General features: G+C 42.2%; 1 protein-coding gene across 2 annotated transcripts in view; it reads left to right on the top strand.

The window, feature by feature from the left end:
- Positions 1 to 1,815: 1,815 nt before the first annotated feature.
- Positions 1,816 to 20,581, top strand: part of dtx2 (deltex 2, E3 ubiquitin ligase) — a 49,479-nt gene continuing 30,713 nt past the window's right edge. For both annotated transcript variants that reach the window (XM_083634762.1, XM_083634761.1), the window contains exons 1-2: positions 1,816 to 2,321; positions 16,707 to 17,322. In XM_083634762.1, coding sequence (XP_083490888.1) covers positions 2,015 to 2,321; positions 16,707 to 17,322 — 923 coding nt within the window. In that variant the 5' untranslated portion in view covers positions 1,816 to 2,014. The remainder of the gene's footprint in view (positions 2,322 to 16,706; positions 17,323 to 20,581) is intronic.

Here is a 20,581-nt window from a genome sequence, read left to right as displayed (position 1 = left end):
GCCATATCTGTCATGCAGACACTCTGTCCTCCTTCAAAAAAGCCCTCAAAACCCACCTTTTTACCCTTGCTTTTAACCCATGAAGTTATTTTCTCTCTCACCTTTTTATTTCTTTGTTTTTCTCTATTAAAGTTGTTTTTACCTTGTAGTGTAAAGCGTCTTTGAGCACTAGGAAAAGCGCTATATAAATCTGATGTATTATTATTATTATTATTATTATTATTATTATTATTATTATTATTATTATTATTATTATTTTAGACTAGGCCTACTTGAGATCTCATTTATTCAAGTTATTGATTAAATGCCTTTTCATGCTTTAAATAGGATGTTCCAATCGTGCTCTGGCTTTCATTTAGGTTGGGATGATGATCAAACTTGTGTCTGAGCTGTCCGGTTCTACTGTGTATTATGTGATTTTAATGAACACCCTCCAGCAAAATGGAATCAACTATTCTCCCAGGCCATGGCATAAAAAGATTAAATAGTTCATTATAGTCTTTAATATTCTATATAATCCGCAATAAATCATGCATACCGGAGACTGTGGAGATGGGGCTGTATGTTTTATTGTTGAGCATGTGGTGTTGTGCAGTTGCCCATGTAACATCATACTGTACAAGCTCTATGTATGTAGGTCACACAGTTTAGATGTCAAGTCAAGTTTATTTGCTTCATCACCAAGCATGTATCAAACAACTTTACAAAGGGCATGCCTACCTAGACCCAGGGGTGTAGTGGAGGTTAAACGCAGTTTATCCACCTCTTTGAAATGATGCAGATAGTTTACTCACCTATTTTCAGATCACCTATATAAAACAACGAAGGGACACACGGTGGGTAAACTACTCACCTTGGATAGTTTACCCACCTGTGTATTTACCACTACCTGCCTAGACATAATTTAACAGTGGATTTGTTTGTACAGATGAATATGGGGTATATTGTTGCATTTTAGCAATCTGCAGTATTAGAAAGGTAAGATTAGATTCAAGTGGACTGTTATTTTTCATTTATTGTGCTCTACTCCACTGTGATGAATAAGTACGTAAAACAGACGCGTTATACCTATTAATTTCCAGTTGAGGGCAGCAATACTGCTGAGAGGAATCTTGTCTGGGGAGGAGAAGGAAGAAGAAGAAGAAGAAGAAGAAGAAGAAGAAGAAGAAGAAGAAGAAGAAGGACGCTGTCTTCAAGTACTCCTTGTAAGCTCCTACTTTTGTGATATGGAGTCGTGGATATGACTTGTCCTGACCTGCACTTTGGGCGACTGCCGAATTTCAACAGTTTTGTATGATTACAGTCTATGGTATCATTAGGCTACTGGTCTATATGCAAATTAACAAAGTTTAACTCCTCCATCTTGCCTGGAGCGAGAGCTCCCCATCCCTTAATTCACTCACTTCCTGCACGAAATTAGTAATTTGGCGCAAATTAAATTGATGACAATTTTCTATATACGGTCGGGCCGGCACAACTAAACATCACATCTCTTGGCAACTCAAGATTCATAGATCTTTGGGTTTATAGTCCAGTCCACGCATTTTACAAAAAATAAAAAGAATTGTCAACCTCTCACTAGTTGCAACAAAACCAAACACAGTGGATTTTGTGTCCTCAATATGTTCTGTGTGAGAAAAAACGTCTTAAGGAATCCTATGAAAGTTTTGAAGATCACCTAAATATGATCCTACCAAAACAGACACATGTGATTAAGGTAACATTTTACGTAATGCCGATATTTCCGACAGCACTGGAAGGCACCAGCAGAGGAGGAAGAGGGACCCTGCTCTAGTACCTCAGTCAGAGTTTTGAGCTTCGTCAACATGTTAAATGTTTATTTGGACTGTTTATCATTACACGTGGACTCTGCCACTTCCCCAAAAGCTTATTAACTAATATATAATGGAATGTTTCAACGAGCCAAGCTAGCCGACCTCTCCTTGTCGTTGGCACGATCACTTGACTGAGCTAGCTAACCAGAGCGAGTTGTTGTTAGGTTAGCTGGCTGAATATGGCGATTGTTTCTGGCTCTTGTGTCAGGGTAAACGGGTCTAGAAATGGGCCCTCTGTGTCAGCTACACCTGGATCCGTTGGACAATCTCAGCCCATGATAGTGGTGTGGGAATGGCAGGATGACCTGGGCTACTGGCGGCCTTACAGCGGCCAAGTGAGCGGCTACATTGAGCGGTGTCTGTCTCCGCGGGGCCAGAGAGGAGCAGGACCCGGCTCAACGAGCATCTGCCTCGGACAATCAGACCCCAGCCTGTCGCCTTATCTCATAGACATACCAAGCTTGAAACAGTTTCGACAGGATACAGGTAACGTTACACATTGGTTAAATTATGTGGTTTTTTTTAAATACATGTCCTATCTTTTACATCAATTGTCCCATTATGTCCCTTGCCTCCGCAAGCTAGCTGCCAGTGCCTGGTGTTAACGCCATCTGCTTAGCGTTAGCTCACTGTGGCGCTGTTGTTGTTTTGGTCGGAGTGTTTACATTACATTGCTGGAAGCTAACATTAACGAACGCCCCATGAAGTAGGTAGCTAACGGCCAACTTGTTCAAATCCCATTGTTGTAGTTTATCTCACATTTTTCATTCTAGCAACATCATGCAGTAAGCCTATTTATCCGCTAGCCCGTGGCTAGTAAGTTAATTCCCTACCCTGCAAGTACAAAATGATTATGTCACTGCAGCCAGAGTCTTGTCTTCACTACTGGGCCAAGTTCATGCTAAAAATGCTTAACGCAACATTTCGTTTGGCATAACAGTAGACATTGTGTTTTCTGTGCTCACACTAACTTACTACATTTAACCACTAACATTGGCTGTCATGAGTAATGATGAACCAGTGCCAGACAGGTTGAGGTTGCCCCCCCCCCTTCCCCGTAGTGCATGACTGACAACGACTAGTCTATAAGTTACTAATATCATATGTTCAACAACAGCAATCTTAGCAATTTAACTACTTAAGCTGTTCCTAATTATTTTTTAGAGATGCCCAGAGAAGATCACATTTCTGATTAATTTTACAGGTGTAACGTTAGAATTTTGAAGGGGAAAATAAATGAATTTGTTTCCTTTAGAATGGACATTTTTAATCATAAGTATTATGACAATATTATTGACATTTTGGGTGTCAGCCTTGCTCTTGTGTTTAATGCAAGCTTTTTAAACAGCAGTTTCCCCCAGCATTCCACAGTGTGACCAGGCTTGCTGGCCAGAGTATTCAAATGTCAGCCTCCAATGTGTTTCCATTTGCAATTGGTCTAAACTCTTCGTCTTGTCTCTTTTTGACCCCGGTCCGTCCCAGGTCCTTTCTGTGTGGAGTTTGCATGTTCTCCCCGTGTTTGTGTGGGTTTTCTCCGGCTGCTCCGGTTTCCTCCCACCATCAAAGACATGTATGTTAGGGTTAATACTCCCGTCAGTGCCCCTGACCAAGGCAATGGCAAAAGAACTGGAGTTGGCCCCCCCTTGCGCTGCACTGCGGCTGCCCACCCCCCTAGTTCTAGGAAGGTTCCTAGTAGACGATGGGACAAATGCAGAGGATGGATTTCCCCATGGGGATAAATAAAGGATAACTTAACTTAACTTAAATTAACTTAACTCTTTTTGATTTTATTTAACGGGTAAACATACCATCTCTATTTTTCTTCCCTCCGGTGCTTATTGCAGTTGTTGTGGTTGTCAAGAGTTTCTCTGGTTTCCCAACCCGAGGCTACATTTGTCCCGACTCCCTTTCATCTTCATGCAGTTCCACTGGCATGCAGTGTAAATAAACAGAAAATGAAGCCATAGCGATTGTTTATTATATAATGTTGTGTGCAGTTGTTTTGACTAATCCACCATTCCATTTAGTCACCAGCAGGTTAGATGCAGGAGTTGCCGACACACATTCGTTGTAAAGCACGCACGGAGAAGTTGTACTATCAACATGGCTTTTAATAAACAAACTCCGGTTTACTTTTCCATATGAACAAAATAATATAAAACACAGGATCGACAAACTAGTATATCTTGTCTTATAAGTGAAGCGATGCGGTCGGAAAACTGTAGCTCTCCGTCGTCTAACCCCACCTGTTCCACATTTCATTCATTAACTTAAGTTACTACAGAGGGGAGGAGCGTCACCCACGTCACCCCCCAGTCATCATCAGGTAAGTATATCAGGTAACTATTCATTTCAATATCAATTTAAATATAGGTAAGTCGTAATGGTAAGTAAATCTCATTAATTACATATTTCATCAATCTGAATAAAAATAGAATTCAAAATATATTTTCTTTTACAGGTTTCCTTATTCAACTTAAATATTCCCAACATGGCTCCAACATACCGGCCCCTAATTGGAGACGCCATAGCAAAACAATTATAGTTATATCAATAACATTAAATGGAGCCAGAATACACATGAAATTATAAACAAGAAATATCAGAAATCAATTCATCACATTCAGTAATGTTCAATATACATTTTTTTTTCTCTTTTTTTTTTCTTTTTTAGCATTTCATAATGTCCCAACTTGAAACCCCCCCCCAGTCCATATTCATCATGCCCCAACTTGACCCCCCACCCCCCAAAGTCACAGCGGCAAACGTGTTCATGGTGGTAAGACCACGATACGCAGTCCATTGAAAAGGAAAGGAATGTCCAATGGCAGTAGATGTGGTGCGAGTTTATGTATGTAAAGATGGGTGACAGGGGTGGTGTATGCAGGGGGCAAGGGCATAGTGGGCAGGGGCAAGGGCATAGTGGGCAGGGGCAAGGGATTTGAACATTTTCATTTTAAGCTCAATCTTCAGCTTCTAGAAGCAAGCAGAGCTTATCAACGGGCCTTTGGAGTGTGTTTGTCTTGGTTTGAACTAAAACACTCCGAACCAGCCCTTTACAGTCCGGCAAGGTCTTGACCACACGGGCTAGGGGCCATGAATTCCTTGGTGCAGTTTCGTCCACTATGACGACTACATCATTGACGTTGAAGTTCTTTCTTGTCTTGAGCCACTTTTGCCTTTGTTGCATGATCGGATCCAGTTTGCGTATGGAGCTGTCCGCTTTAACTGGTTTGCCTTTTCTCAGAAGAGTGAGCTCTGAATCAAAGTAGCGCTGTTGTTCATAGCGAATTATTGACTTCTCTGCTTCGTCCAAGTCCTCCACAGATGAGCACTTTATGCTTGGAGGAGCGAGCCACACGAACCTTGGCCTTTTGACTTCGAAGCAGTAGGAGTTTCTTAAGTTTCAGCCACCAACCAACAGCTCTCTGTAGCTTCTTCCATGTAGAGTAGTATTCCACTAACTTGCTAGTGGCACTGTTCTCCATGTTCAAGTAATTTACAGTGATGTTCTTTCTGACCTCTGGGTCACTTGGAGGGATATGGCGAAGATCCTCAGGAACTTCAGGCCATTCAGCTTTCTTTTTTGACAGGAAGTCAGGGCCATACAACCACCTGGTAGAATCCAGAAATGGTTCTATATGCAATCCACGTGAGGCGTCATCCGCCGGATTGTCCCTGGAACTTACATGCCTCCATTGATTTTGGTGAGACAGATTATGGATCACTGCAATCCTATTGGCTACATACGTGTGGAATCGTTTTGTTTGGTTGTGAATGTATTTCAGTACTGACGTACTGTCTGTCCAGAATGTAGAATTCTCCAGTTCCATATGTAGCTCCCTTCGTAACATTCTGTCAATTTTCACAGCAAGCGTTGCAGCTGCAAGCTCAAGCCTTGGGATGGTGATTTGTTTTAGCGGAGTTACCCTGGATTTGCCCAGCACAAAGGTAACCGCAACGTTTCCCATGTCATTTGTGTGTCTCAGGTAGCTTACAGCCCCAAATCCTGACTCACTCGCGTCACAAAAGTGATGCAGCTCAGCAGTCCTTACAAGTCCAAAGTTCTCAGGCTTTATGCATCTCTCCACTTCAAATCTGCTGAGTTGATCTAGCTCTGTCATCCATCTTTGCCAGGGCTTTGATAGTTCCTCTGGAATGAGGTCATCCCATCCACACTTTCCGATGCAAAGCCTCTGTAGGATCTGCTTGGCCTTGAGGATAAAGGGGGAAAGGAAACCCAGAGGGTCATATATGGAACTGACTATGGAAAGGATAGCTCGTCTTGTAGGAGCTCTGTTTTTTACAGAAACCATGAAGGTGAAAGTGTCTCTGTAAATGTTCCATTGGATACCCAGTACCCTCTCCAGCGGTGGCTTTTCTCTATCCAAATCAAGTTGTTGCACTAGCTTGCCTCTGTGACTTTCAGGAACAGTTGTAAGTACTTCCCGGCTATTGCTCACCCATTTGGTTAGGGTAAAGCCTCCTAGGGCGCATGCTTCCCTAAGGTCCCTTGTGAGTTTGATCGCTTGCCTAGGGGAAGCCACAGACCTGAGACAATCATCTACGTAGAAGCCATGCTTAATTGTATCAAGTACCTTCATGTCATATTTATCTGAGTTGTCCTTTCCTGTTTGCTGTAAGGCAAAGTTGGCGATGCTTGGAGATGACACCGCCCCAAAGAGATGAACAGTCATGCGGTACACTTCCAGCGGCTTAGTAACATCCCCTTCTGGCCACCACAAGAATCTTAGAAAGTCTCTGTGATCTTCATGTACTTGTACTTGATAGTACATGGCTTCAATATCCGCCATTATTGCCGTTTGTTCCTTGCGGAACCTAAGCAGCACGCCTAGAAGCGGGTTAGCCAAATCTGGACCTGGGAGAAGTTCTGTATTGAGAGATTGACCCTTGTATGACGATGAACAGTCAAAGACAACTCTGAGTTTTTTCTTCTGCTTGTGGTAAACCCCGTGATGAGGGATATACCACACATGGCCGTCATATCTTTGGAGCTCCTTTTGCGGCACTTTTTCTGCATGACCTTTAGTCAGTACATTTTCCATAAAGGCTTTGTATTCTGTAGCATAAGCAGAATCTCTTTTGAACTTCTTTGCAAGGTTCACTGTGCGTTGCACTGCCATTGCATAGTTGTCTGGCAAGACAACATCTTTGTCTCGAAAAGGCAAAGGCAAGTTGTAGTGTCCGTTTTTGAAAACAACTGAACTGGTGGCTAGGTCCATGAATTTCTTGTCTTCACATGACATCTCCCTTTTCTCTTCATGCTCCCTTTCAGGGAAGTCCTGGTTGTATTGTTTAATCAGCATGTCCTTAATATTTTCCATTGAGATCCGATTAACTGACACTGACTTTGTTCCAGATTCCTCCATAGCAGAACAAGAGTTGAGTGGGCCATTGACCACCCATCCTAGACGTGTCTTGACTGCGTATGGTCCATTTCCTTGACTGTTTATTATTTGCCAAGGTTCCATGGCTTTAGGAACGTCCATTCCTATCAAGATTTCAATGTCCGCATCGATCTCCTTCAGTTGGATTCCACTGAGATAAGGCCATTTTTTCAGATCAGACTGGTTGAGTAGATTTTCCTTGGAAACGGGAATCTTGGCTTGTGTATATACTTTAGGCAAGTCAATATATCCACCCCCATCTAGATTGCCTACCTCAAGTCCTTTGAGTTCATAGCTCTTGACAGGTCCTTCTTGTCCCATTGTTCGCAGGAGAATTTGCGTTCTGCGTCCTTTTGCATTTAGCTGATTCATGAGGCTCTCAGTGCAAAATGTCGCCGAGCTTCCTGGATCCAGAAAAGCATAGGTTGTAATAGACTTGTTTCCTTTTGCGACTTTAACTTGAACTGGCACAATTGCTAGTGCACATTCTTTGCCGGCCCCTGTTCCTTGATCTGCTGAGACTAATGCACTGTTGATGGAGGTTTCATTTGAATTTGTGGGAGTCAGGTGTTGTGCAGTTTCCTGTTTTGAGCTTTTGCCATCAATGTGCAGCAATGTTGGATGCTTTCGCTGACATGTCTGGCAATCCAGTTTTCTTTTGCACTCTTTGCTCATGTGACCTTTCTTTAAGCATCCAAAGCAGTGGCCATTCCTTTTCAGATGTTCCACCTTTTTCTCATGTGGCTCTGATCTAAATCGAAAGCAATCCCATATTGCATGTTTGCCTTTACAGAAGCTACATGAGGCCTGAATAGCAACCTGTGTGCTAGTGTGCTGCTGCACTTTAGGTGTTTGTTGTTTGGTGCTGCTTTCTTCAGCTGCTGCCACGGTGGTAACAAAGCTACTGCCTCTTCTCGGTGCTCTCAAGTCAGATGTTTTAATCTTTGAGATTAACCTTTTAGGTTGAGTAGTTGGATCTTTATCTTTAATGTCTCCAAACACAGGGTGCAGCAGGATGTTAGCCTGTGCTTCCATAAATTCCACCAGATGTATGAATCGAGCCCTTGTGTTTGTTTTTTGGAATTTCTCATACGCTGTAGTCCGCCATCGTTCTCTGAGCTTGTATGGGAGCTTGGATAATATCAGTCTTAAAGTAGATGTAACATCCAGTTCATCCATGTACTCCAAGTCTTGCATAGCATTGCAACATTCCCTCAGGTATAAGGCATATGCATGGAGTGATTTCCCCTCATCTGCTTTAACAGCTGTCCAGTGAAGTGCTTTATCCAGGTATGCATTTGCGATCTTCATCTCATCACCAAAATGTGTCTTTAACAGTCGCATAGCTTCTGAATATCCTCTTCGCACATTCATGTGCAGACAGCTGCTCACTATGGCTCTGGCTGGACCTGCTGTAAACTGTTCAAGAAAGTAGAGCCGATCCTGGCAGCTACTTGTCTTGTCCTCAATTGAGTATTTAAATGCAAGCATGAAAGACTGATAAGATAGCGGATCCCCATCAAACACTGGGACTTCTCTTTTCGGTAATAGGGAGATATTTTGCTGTCTTATCATAAGATCAGCAATCTCATTTTGTTTTTGCACCATAGCACTGAGATCTTCGTGCGATACATTACTGACATCATGATCTTCCAACTGTGGAAGAGATGCACTTGTGGCTCTTTGAAGGCTACTGCTGATGTGTCCCACTGCCCCCTGTCGTTGGGTATTAGGTACTGCAGGCCCTTGAGAACTACTGTGGATGTGTCCCACTGCCCTCTGCAGTGGGGTCTTTGGTAGTGCAGTCAATTGAATGAATTCCACAGGAGAAGTGTCAGAATCCAGTGTATATTCCACCTTTGGTGCTGATTCCACCATTCCTTGATCAAAATATTCATTCATAGCATCCACTTGTGACTCAGACTCATCATTGCTTAGGAGCACTTTCATTTTGGCACCTGCTGCTGCTATCTGTGCCTCCAACTCCATCTTTTCCATCTTTGATTTGATCACAGTTTCTTCCATCCTTAAAGCATGTATGTCCTTTAAAGCAGCAGATCGGGCCTCCAGAGCTGCCTTTTCAGCTGCTGCCATTTTAGCTGCAGAGGAGGCCCTAGAGGAGGCTCTTGATGATGATTTTGAGCCTTTTGATGATTTTGAGCCTTTTGTTGCAACAGAGATACTGTCCTGGGGACTGACTTTTGTCTGTGCAATTTGTTCATTTCTCCAAGTTTCAACTTGCATTAAAAAATTAGTGAAATTCATCATTCTGGGTTTATACCACTCAGTCTGGTCTTTCTCCTTTTCATCCTCTGATAAAAGCTGTTGCACCCGTTGATGCACATCATTGAGTTCATCAACAGCTTGGCTCAACACATCCACATTGCTATTAACATGATCCACATTTCCACCATCCACAAGCAACGGTTTTGTCTCATTTAATTTCCTTGTGCATCCTGCAAGTTTTCCTTTGCGAGTTGCAATCAGAGATTTTAGGAGTTCCTCTGCCTCAGCAGCAGTCTTAGGTGGGCTGGTCATTTTGTCTTGGACACTTTCCCTTTTTTTTCCACTATCCACAAGTTGCTTTTATCTTCTTTGACATCAGTTTAATTAGTATCAATTTTACTCCATATTCCTCCGCTATTTTGCGTTGCATGTATTTACACAGACATCCTTTAAATCATCAGATGCGCTGTTGGCATGCTTCCATTCAAAACACCTTCATAGCGCGTAAAAGCGCTTCCATTCACATTTCCCCGTTGCGGACTGTAGCGCGTCATAGCGCTTCACTTCGCCATCCAGTAAGTAAAGCCCAAGCGTATTCATTCATAAATCGTTTATTTGGCTTGGTTTACTCACGACCGCCGTTTCCATTCACAAAGCTGGTCGCGTCCGGGGATCCACTTCACACGGACATCAAGCTTGAATCCTCCTTTCCTCGTTTGTCTTTCTTGAAAACCAGCTCGCCCGTCATTGCTTTTTGCGTCTTTGCGCAGTTTTCCGACTTTGTTTTGACTAATCCACCATTCCATTTAGTCACCAGCAGGTTAGATGCAGGAGTTGCCGACACACATTCGTTGTAAAGCACGCACGGAGAAGTTGTACTATCAACATGGCTTTTAATAAACAAACTCCGGTTTACTTTTCCATATGAACAAAATAATATAAAACACAGGATCGACAAACTAGTATATCTTGTCTTATAAGTGAAGCGATGCGGTCGGAAAACTGTAGCTCTCCGTCGTCTAACCCCACCTGTTCCACATTTCATTCATTAACTTAAGTTACTACAGAGGGGAGGAGCGTCACCCACGTCACCCCCCAGTCATCATCAGGTAAGTATATCAGGTAACTATTCATTTCAATATCAATTTAAATATAGGTAAGTCGTAATGGTAAGTAAATCTCATTAATTACATATTTCATCAATCTGAATAAAAATAGAATTCAAAATATATTTTCTTTTACAGGTTTCCTTATTCAACTTAAATATTCCCAACATGGCTCCAACAGCAGTGTTAGTGTGACTTGTAAAGTGGATGTTTGTTTTTTGCCCTCCTGTCACCTAGTACAGAGGTTCTCAAATGTTTTTCAGCCAAGGACCCCTTACAAGATAGAAAATATACCCGGGACCCCCTCATTCTGATTTGTGATTTTGGGCTAAGCTTAATTGTTTCCACGGTAACGTGCTTGACTTTTAATTTGATAGGTTTGTTATTAGAATGTAATCCATGAACCATTTTAGATTTAAAGCATAAACTATTTTCGTTGAACTATGAAGATTTTGCAAATTTTTTTTTTTTTTTTTTTTTTTATTACATTACATTTACATTACGTCATTTAACAGATGCTTTTGTTTTGTCCAAAGCGACTTACAATATCACAATTTGTCAACAGTACAGAAAACCACTATGCAACACAATCAATGACAGCCAATTTTGATAGACTAGCACCATGTAGGAAGTAGTTTGAGAAGGAATAAGTAACATGTAGCATTTTATTTTTTAACACGTTAAGTGCCATAGCCGAGATAATTCGTCTTACATAATCCAACGCTTGAGTGCCAGAGCCGAAATAACTCGTCTTACATAAACATTTTTTTTTTTTGACGGTGGGACATCAATCAACAACTTTTACATCTTCGAGATCACTATTGGAGCAAGAGAATGTGTATAATCTATTTTACCGACCCACTAAGTGTTGACAGTGCTCCCCCAGACGAGCGAAATCAAAGAAAAAACTGCCGCGGGGAGCAAGCCATTCAAGGAAATGGCGAGGCGATTTTACAGTAATCCATTCCACACTTGTCTTCTTGCCCGAGAGCGGCCGCGCAGGCAGCCGCACACAGAGAGCGGAGAGCGATTTGCAAAATAGATTATAAGTGAAACACACTTTGAAACACCTCAGAAAGGCCAGAATCAACATCTGCCCATCGCCCACGCATTCCCCGGCCCATCTTGACTCGCACAAGGAGCGTCCGCACGCAGGCAAGCAGGCAGGCAGGCACGCAGACAGGCAGGCAGGCAGCAGCAACGCGCTTCTGACACGCCCGCTGTAGAGCCAGGAGGAAGGAGGAGAAGACACACGGAGGGAGGAGTTTGAATGAGAGGGGTGTTTCCTGTTGTTATGGAGGAAATTACTGTTCAAAACTATTGTTTAGAATGTCTGACGGTCTTACTGATGCCAAAAATGAATGGTTAAAGTGACTGTTCTGTCGAATTTCACAAAAAGCCATTTATCTCTGAATAAATTTCCAGACGCTGAAACCATGCTGTACTCAACGGCTAATATCTACATAACTACTAACTCTGCAAACTAACTCTTTTAGACAGAGAAAGCACACATTCTATTAGTTATTTTTAGATGATTGGTGTTCATGAATTCTTAACAGAAAATAATCCTCGGCTCTTGTAAAATGAGCCAGAATCCTCAAAAAAAACCCTGGCACAACTTACCTACAGGATGAAAAAATGGCTGGCACTCAATGTGTTAATAATATATATATATATATATATATATATATATTTTTTACCTGAAAACTTTTCAAAGCAAAGTGCCACGGACCCCTGGGGGTCCACGGACCCCCATTTGAGAACCACTGACCTATAATGCTATCTATCTATCTACTGTATCTATCTCTATAAAAGGGGTTTAGGGCAATCTCTGTTTGTTTGTTTAAATTGTTGTCCCACTGATGTCATAGGAGGCATTGTTACATCACTGATGATGTCACCAGTGATGTCATAAGAGCAATATCATCTTATGACATCACTGATAATGTCATAGGCACTGATGTAAACTTAAGGGCAATAACATTTTGTGTGCTCTATTGTGAACTCTTGGCACGTGCGCCAATAGAGCAGGCAAGACCATGCAGCAGCTGAGCTGTGGGCGAGGCCACGCAACAGCCAAGCTGCAGTCGAGGCCACGCAACAGCCAAGCTGCAGGCGAGGCCACGCAACAGCCAAGCTGCAGGCGAGGCCGCGCAACAGCCAAGCTGCGTATGCGAGCTGCAGGGCGGGCGAGGCCAAATCGAGCCTAGTGTATCAAAATGCCTCTAACTTGTTCTAATCATACTGAGAGTTTGAATTCAAAAGTTAAGTTTATTTCATATGGACATCACAGAGCATTGGAGATGTAACATACATGTATGCACAACAACCAGATTTAATTTTCAACACCTGTCCACAAAAGGTCACATCCATGACACTGTAATTGCCCACAACCCCTTTATCTGTTTTTTATTTTCGCTTACAAACTGGTGTATTTAAAGCCCCCCCTCCAGTGTATTTTGTAATTTTTAAGCTATTTCACGTGTTGCTGGGTTTTGCCCTGGTCTGCTGATTAGCCACAGTGTTCACCAGTTTATGTTTTGACAAATAACCTTCTTTTGGGCTCACAGTATGGTTGTCTAACGACTAACGTATGATATTCGGATAATATATTATAGTTACAGTAAATAGCTGGCATTACCCTCTGGCGTTAGCTAGCTGTTAGCTATGTTAGTTATGTGGTAACAAAACACAACTGAATGACCAGTTTGATATAACCGTTAACCAGTTCGAGTCAAGATTCTTATTTACACTCCGTTCTACAAGTACGCATGTGTGAAATTCTTATGCTGTGGGCTCTGTTACAGACAGTGTGCAGTAGCTAAATAAGGTTGGTAGGTACAAAATCACAGCAAACAACAAATAGGGCACTAAGGCAACAGTTGAATAGGGCGAACAGTGTAAACAGTATGTAAATGGCAGTTAAGGCAAACAGTAAAATAAGAAAGGTAATAAAGTAGAAGTAATAAAGTGTCCAAAAGTGTCCACATGTCAGTGGAAGTGTGCAAATGACAATAACATAGGTTTGGCGTTGTGTATGGTAAGAAAGCCCTAGAAAATAATTATTTATGTACTTGCATTTAATAAAACATTTTATTGTGTGTGTGTGTGTGTGTGTGTGAGAGTGTGTGTGAGAGTGTGTGAGTGTGTGAGAGATTTATTGAGGAGTCTCGTGGCCTGCGGAAAGAAACTATTCCGCAGACGGTTTGTACGTGCTTTGGGTACCCTGTATCTTCTCCCTGAGGGCAACAGGGAGACTTCTGGGACTTTCTGAGGCACCGCTGAGTCACACTCTTTCCATAAAGCCCACCAGCTTTGATATCTGTTGGCTAGTTGTTGATATTCTAACAATATTGTGGCTTCTAAAGTAGGGATGTTCATCAATTATCGAAAATCGATAATCGATCGTTAAGGATTGGAATCGATCCTGTGGCATTTGGATCGATTTTTTAATTATTAAAAAAAAAAAAAAAAAAAAGTTTTTTTTTTTTTTTTTTTTTTTTTTGGACTAGGTTTGGGTGGAATTCGTTCCTCCTCGCCCCACTCCATTGCACAGCCGACTAACGTGAGGTGGAGCTTCATATAGTCTCTAGTTTTCTGGCTGGGCACGGGCCTTTGTGCCAACAAAACTGTTTTAAACATGAGAAATTCACACCGGCATGCGCCGGGGACAGCAGTGTTGGAGAGGAGACACATTGAAATAAAGAGTTCATTGAGGAGAACACGTTGTCTTTCGTATTTTCTGCCATAGGCATTCATTTTGTTAAAAAAAAAAAAAAAAAAAAAAAAAAAAAATTTAAAATATTGAAAATTTTCTAAGTATTAATAAAATCGATAATCGATAATTAATCGTTAATTCTCACCGATTATCGATTTTGGAAAATTTTCAAAATGAACATCCCTATTCTAAAGTAAGGTTTTTATGGAGATGCAGGCAGACTGTCATGGCGGTGACTGTTTCCAGTATTTCCACTCTGGGGGCAGACAAAAAGTTTAACAAAGAGAGAACAGACAGAGAAAACAGTGCTGCAGTCATTGTTGTGCTGCAGTGGAATAGGGTGGAATGGGTGGAACAAACTAGGGTTGTGCGATATACCCGAAATACCCATCGTGATTGTTTCACAGTCAAACATCGTGATTGACGATGGCATCGCCGCTGCAATACACGTTAAAAGCAGGACAGCTGAGCTCTTCATGAGACAGACAGGCAGGCTACTACTGCACAGAGCCAGGCGACTCAAGCAGTAGCAGCAGCGGCAGCTACTGCTGTAACAGCTAGCAGTAGCTGCTGCTGCTGCTGCTACTGTATTTCTCTCTCAACTCTCTCCAGTCTCCTCAACTCTCTCTCATTAGGTTCAAAAGCCCACACGAAACGTTATATCCGCCAGTAATTCTGTCAGTTTTCTGCCAGCTAGTTAAATTCAACACACACACACACACACACACACACACACACACACACACACACACACGTTGTTGGTCAGGATCTGTAACGTTAACGTTATTTGTTTTGCGCTGTTCAATATTGCTGGTAGTGCTGTATCGTATGTAATGGAGCGACTTCAACTTTCACTTTGGAAACAGGCGAGTTAAATTAACAGTTGAAGACTTGTACTCACTTTGGGTTGAAAACAGGAAAGAATGTGAAGTTTCTTCTTTGTCTTAAAAGTTTTCACAACAAAACAACTGACTTCTCACGCGCAGGGGACGCCCCGGCGACATTAAACAAGCGCACCCAGTTCATAGAAGCACTAGAGCGGGGGAGGGGAGGCTTCTCTGAGTCTGAACTGGGTGCGCTCGTTTAATGCCGCCGGCGCGTCCCCCACACGTCACTGTAAGTGGACTTGGTATTTTTTATTATTAAAACAGCAAAAATGTAATTCGAACAGATAATTAATTACGATGATCCGATGTAGAAGGTTCAGAGGTCGATGGGGGGTCGGCCCATCACGATGGTCGATGCCATCGTCCATCGTGCCAACCCTAGAACAAACTATTCGCTTCGGTTCTTATCAATTTGTTATTTGGCGCAAATGATGACGTGCGTTGATGCAGCACACACACGCACATGTACGTTTTCATAGAACATCAACCTTGTACAGGTAGGAAAGACTGACTGGAATTGGGTTTTAATGCCACTCTAGGCTAGCCTGGTAAACCAGCCCGTCATGTGAACTCAGATTTCATTTGCTTCTGTGAGACTGTCTGGCCCCAAGGCCTGAGAGGGTGTTAAGCAGAAGCTGCAAAGCGGAAGAGCCAATCAGCAACTGCGCTGTGATTGACAGCGCAAGTTGGCCAATCAGGAACGCCACTAGCACTGCACTAACAAAACAATAATGGCCGCCTCCCTGTCTGTCCACCTTGAGGAGTAATGTCAGCGTTTGTCTAGTTTAAACAGCCATAAAGTGCAGTTATTGCAGAAATAGACTCAATAACAATTAAACAAGTACAGGAGTATCGCCACAACCGCGGAGTTTCTTGGCGGAAAACATGTTTTTGCCATTCTCCCGAGTGGATTTGGGTTTGACTGGATCCAACGCTGATTGGCTGAAGGAGTTGTCTGTCAAGGCAACTACGCCCGCCCATGCTCCCGCCCCTGCTAAGGACTGGGTGAAGAGTTGGGGCCAGACCGTCACGCAGAACCAAATGAAATGTGTTCACGTGACGGGCTGGTTTACCAGGCTAACTCTAGGCAACTTTGCACATTGGCATCTCGTCAGCAAGGGCTAACTTTGAATACAGAGAAATCTTGTAGCATGAGTGACATCAGTAAACTACACACACACGCTCAACACACGCTGGTTACCAATCCGCGCACAGTCTGTTATCACTTTATAGCAAAGGAATTTAAGGAAATCTAAGGGACGAAATGGGAAAAAGATCTGACAGTGAGCCCAGCTTTCTCTGGACAGAGTGCTGCTGTTTAGGAGTTTGTATTTTGGTCTTCAGTGTGGAGCACAGAGAGGTGACCCTCCCTGACCATACCTGACACCAGAATTCCATTTGGGCGCATGAGCATTCTTCACAGTCGCAGCACCATTTTGAGATTAATCCTGCGTTTTCTGACACAAACATCTGCCAAATACCACTTCAGTCTGGCTTATTCAGTGAAAACCTCTGTTTTGTTTCAGGAAAGACACGATCTGTACGTCGGTCCCTGTTTGCCCAGTCGTCGGGCCTGGGCAGCGGCGTCTACTGGGAATGGGTCAATGACGAGGGAGGATGGACGCCGTACGAGACTCGAACCTCCATCCTACTGGAGCACAGCTACCAGGCTCGCCAGGGCACGGCCGACTTGAGCCCGCACGGATATAATTACATAGTGGATCTCACATCTCTGGCCCAAGTCAACAAAGCCTCAGGCTTCAGGCGGCAAGTGCGACGACAGTGCAACCTCCCCTACCCGCTATCCTCCTCGGGCCCGCCGGCCATCCCCTCGGCCATCCCCTCGGCCATCCCCCCGGGCCCTTCAGTCTGCTCCTGCCAGCAGTGTTTGAGCCACAGCACTACGGGGCCCATGCCCAGCAGATCACGGCACTCCTTCTCATCAGGCCACCTGAACCGGCCCAGCCTGCAGGGGACGGCGAGGGCCGCGGTTGCTCACCCCACCTCCGTCTACTCGCCCTACCCCAGGAGACCCCTCTCTGTTGGGGGAATGTCCTGGGGCAGCCCCTGGCCTCCACCGCCCTCTGGTAGTCAACTGTCTGGAGCTCCACTGACCAGCTCCGCCAGTGCCAATGGGTTAAGGTTGGTATCTGCCATCTGGGTTAGTGTTATGATTGGGTTTCTTCACTGGGGTCAGGGTTATCTCAGTTTAACACAGGTAGTTTTGAGTTCAAAGACAGAAGCTGCGGCTCATCCTGATGGCATTATGTATGTGCAATGTGATTTTCAGACCTGTTTCGTCGTACAATGGCAGTTTAGTTTAGTTTATTAGGATCCCCATTAGTCGCAGCAGGATGCTACGGCTATTCTTCCTGGGGTCCGATCACGTAGCAAGTACAGTAATCAGTGTTTCCCATACATAAAGGAATTTGTGGCGGGCCGCCACAATAATATTTTGACCGCCACAATAAGATGTTGACCAATTTTTTTTTTTTTTTTTTTTTTTTTTTTTTACAGTGCACCTGAACGCAACATGCAAGATATCCGCTGAATAAGTGTCCAATAAATGTTCATGTCATTCTGGCCAATACTTCTGTTATAGCATTTCAGTCTGGAATATGGAATATCTTTAAATAATCTATGATTTAGCTGCTAAATTGTCTAAAATACCGCCATCTGCTCACTACCCAGGCACTTATGTATGTACTTAACCTAACTAACTTAACCTAACTAACTATCCGGTGTGCACAACACTGTCAGCCTAAACTCCGGCTGACACCCCAAAAACCTACAATCCGCTACAGAAAAATGTATATTGTTTGTTTATTAACTGGCCCCTCGCCTTCTATCATTTCACGAAAGTGGCAAAGCAAGTTGAGTATCCCTGACCTATAGGGAGAAATTTAGTTTGTCATTGTAAACCCACAGCACAGTAATGATGACATGTTCTTCATAGATCTAGCCTTTTAATTTTGCTCTTAAGCTTTCTCAAAGTACACCAAATTCATGCATTTTACTTTAAAATGTTTTAAAAAATCTTGCGGGGGGGCATGCCCCCGCAACCCCCTAGGGGGTCTGCGGTCCCCCACCACAAATACTCAAAATCCTGTGGGAAACACTGGTAATACATAAAATACAATACACAAAATAGTAAAAGTACAGTAACTTAAGTAGTGCAATATATAACATATAAGGTATATGTTATCAGACATACAATATCAGTGCACTATAACAGTTCAGCAGTTTTTAACATAACACCAGTTTCAGTCTATCTTTCCATAAACACATTATACATTTAGTTTAAGATTTGAGATGTTGTTTCAGTAACAATTTAAATTTTGTTTTACCATTCTCTTTAGAGATGTCTCTGGGGAGCAAGTTCCATTCGAACATACCTCTATACATGACCATTCGTTTCATAGCATTTGTTCTTACTTTAGGAAGAGTGAAGTTACCCACAGTAGCATGTCTAGTGATGTGATTATGTTTGTCCTTACTGAAGGATAGATTTTGATACAGAATGCCCGGAGTTTTTGTCACAGAAATATTTCTAATAAAGACCAGCAGTGAGTAAAGCAATCTATCTTTTACAAATAACCAGTTAAAACTTTTATGCATTGTTACAACATTTGTTCTGTAATTGCAATTGAGTACAATGCGTGCAGCTCTGTTTTGTATCATTTGTAGTTTACTAATCATATCAAGTGTGGCATTGGACCAGATTGCCAGACAGTAGTCCAGATTTGACAGAATTGATGCTTGAGTAACAAGTTTAGTGGCTTTGGGTGTTAAAAAAGATGAGCATCTCCTAATGACAGAGATCCCACTTCCCATTTTTGCAGTTATCTTATTTATATGTGATGTCCATGATCTATTATCTATGGTAATACCAAGCAGTTTTGTTTCATGCACTTGACTAATACTTACATTTTTTAAACTAAGGTTTAGTACTGGATCTTTACAGATGGTGTGGTTAGAGCCAAATACCATACTTTTAGTTTTTGAAATATTGAGAACTAGTTCATTCCTTTCAACCCAGTCAGCCACTAAACGTAACTGCATTTAAAACAATATCTAACTCATTGGTTGAGAGTGCTGACGTTTATATAGTAGACTGCATACATCGCTATTTTCGCTTTTTCTAGGACAAGTGGTAGATAATTTGTAAATATAGTGTACAGTAAGGGTCCGAGACAGCTACCTTGAGGCACCCCACACTTTACAGTTCTGACATCAGAATAGTTACCATTAAAAAAAAACTGTCTGTGTCCTGTTGGTTAGATAGCTCTCAAACCAAGATACTGCAGACTGATCAAAGCCATAACATTCAAGTTTTCCGAGTAATAACTTATGATTTATGATGTCAAATGCTGCTGAGAAGTCCAGCAAAACAGCACCAACAGTTTTTTTTATCATCAATTTTCCTTAACCAGTCATCCGTCATCTGGGTCATAGCTGTCAGCGTGGAGTGCCCATCTTTGTATGCATGTTGAAAATCAGTCACCAGGTTATTAATGGACAGGTAGTTCTTGATTTGATCATAAATAATTCTCTCCATCATTTTACTTAACACAGGCAGTAGACTTATAGGGTGACTATTGGTTCCGGAAAAGGGCAATTTCATGTCTTTTGGTAGTGGTATGATTTTTGCTCTCTTCCAGTTTTGTGGGCACAGGTGATTGGTTAAACTTACGTTAATGATGTGACATATAGCAGGTGCCACTAAATCTGCTACCATTTTAAGAAGTTTCCCGTCAAGGCAGTCAACATCTGGTGGTTTATTTTCACAGCTTCTTAACATATATATTTTTTTATTTATACTTACAGTATCAAATTTAAATTTGCAATTGTTTTCCTTAATAATATAATTTTTTATTAATAGGGTAAATATATTATTGTTAGTGACTGGCATATTGTTTCTTAATTTCTCTATTTTACCTATGAAATAGTCATTTAAATGATTGCCGATTTCTGTCGGTTTTGAAATATAGCCACCTTCCACCTCTAAAAAAGACGGACTGTTTTTTATTTCTGCCTAGTAGATCATTAACTGTACTCCATAACTTTTTATTATTATTTTGAATGCTATTGATTCTATTTTCATAATAAAGTTTCTTTTTATTTCTATTTAGTTTTGTTATAGAGTTTCTTAATTTTCTATAAATCTGCCAGTCAGGTTCCAGTCCAGTTAATACAGCTGTTTTTTTTGCTAGATTTCTTTGAATCATTTGTTCCTTGATCTCCTTATCCAACCACGGTGTTCTTACCTGCTTGACGGTAAACTTCTTGAGTGGAGGGTGTTTATCGGTCACAGGCCTGAGGACTTCATCAAATTTTGACAGGGCCTCATCAGGATTCATACTAGACAACACTTCTGACCAACACACATTCTTTACCTCAT

The sequence above is a fragment of the Poromitra crassiceps genome, assembly GCF_964638095.1.
Source record: "Poromitra crassiceps genome assembly, chromosome: 1".
NCBI lineage: Eukaryota > Metazoa > Chordata > Actinopteri > Beryciformes > Melamphaidae > Poromitra > Poromitra crassiceps.
The sequence above is the reverse complement of the archived record's forward strand: the minus strand, read 5'-3'. Positions and strand labels throughout refer to the sequence as shown.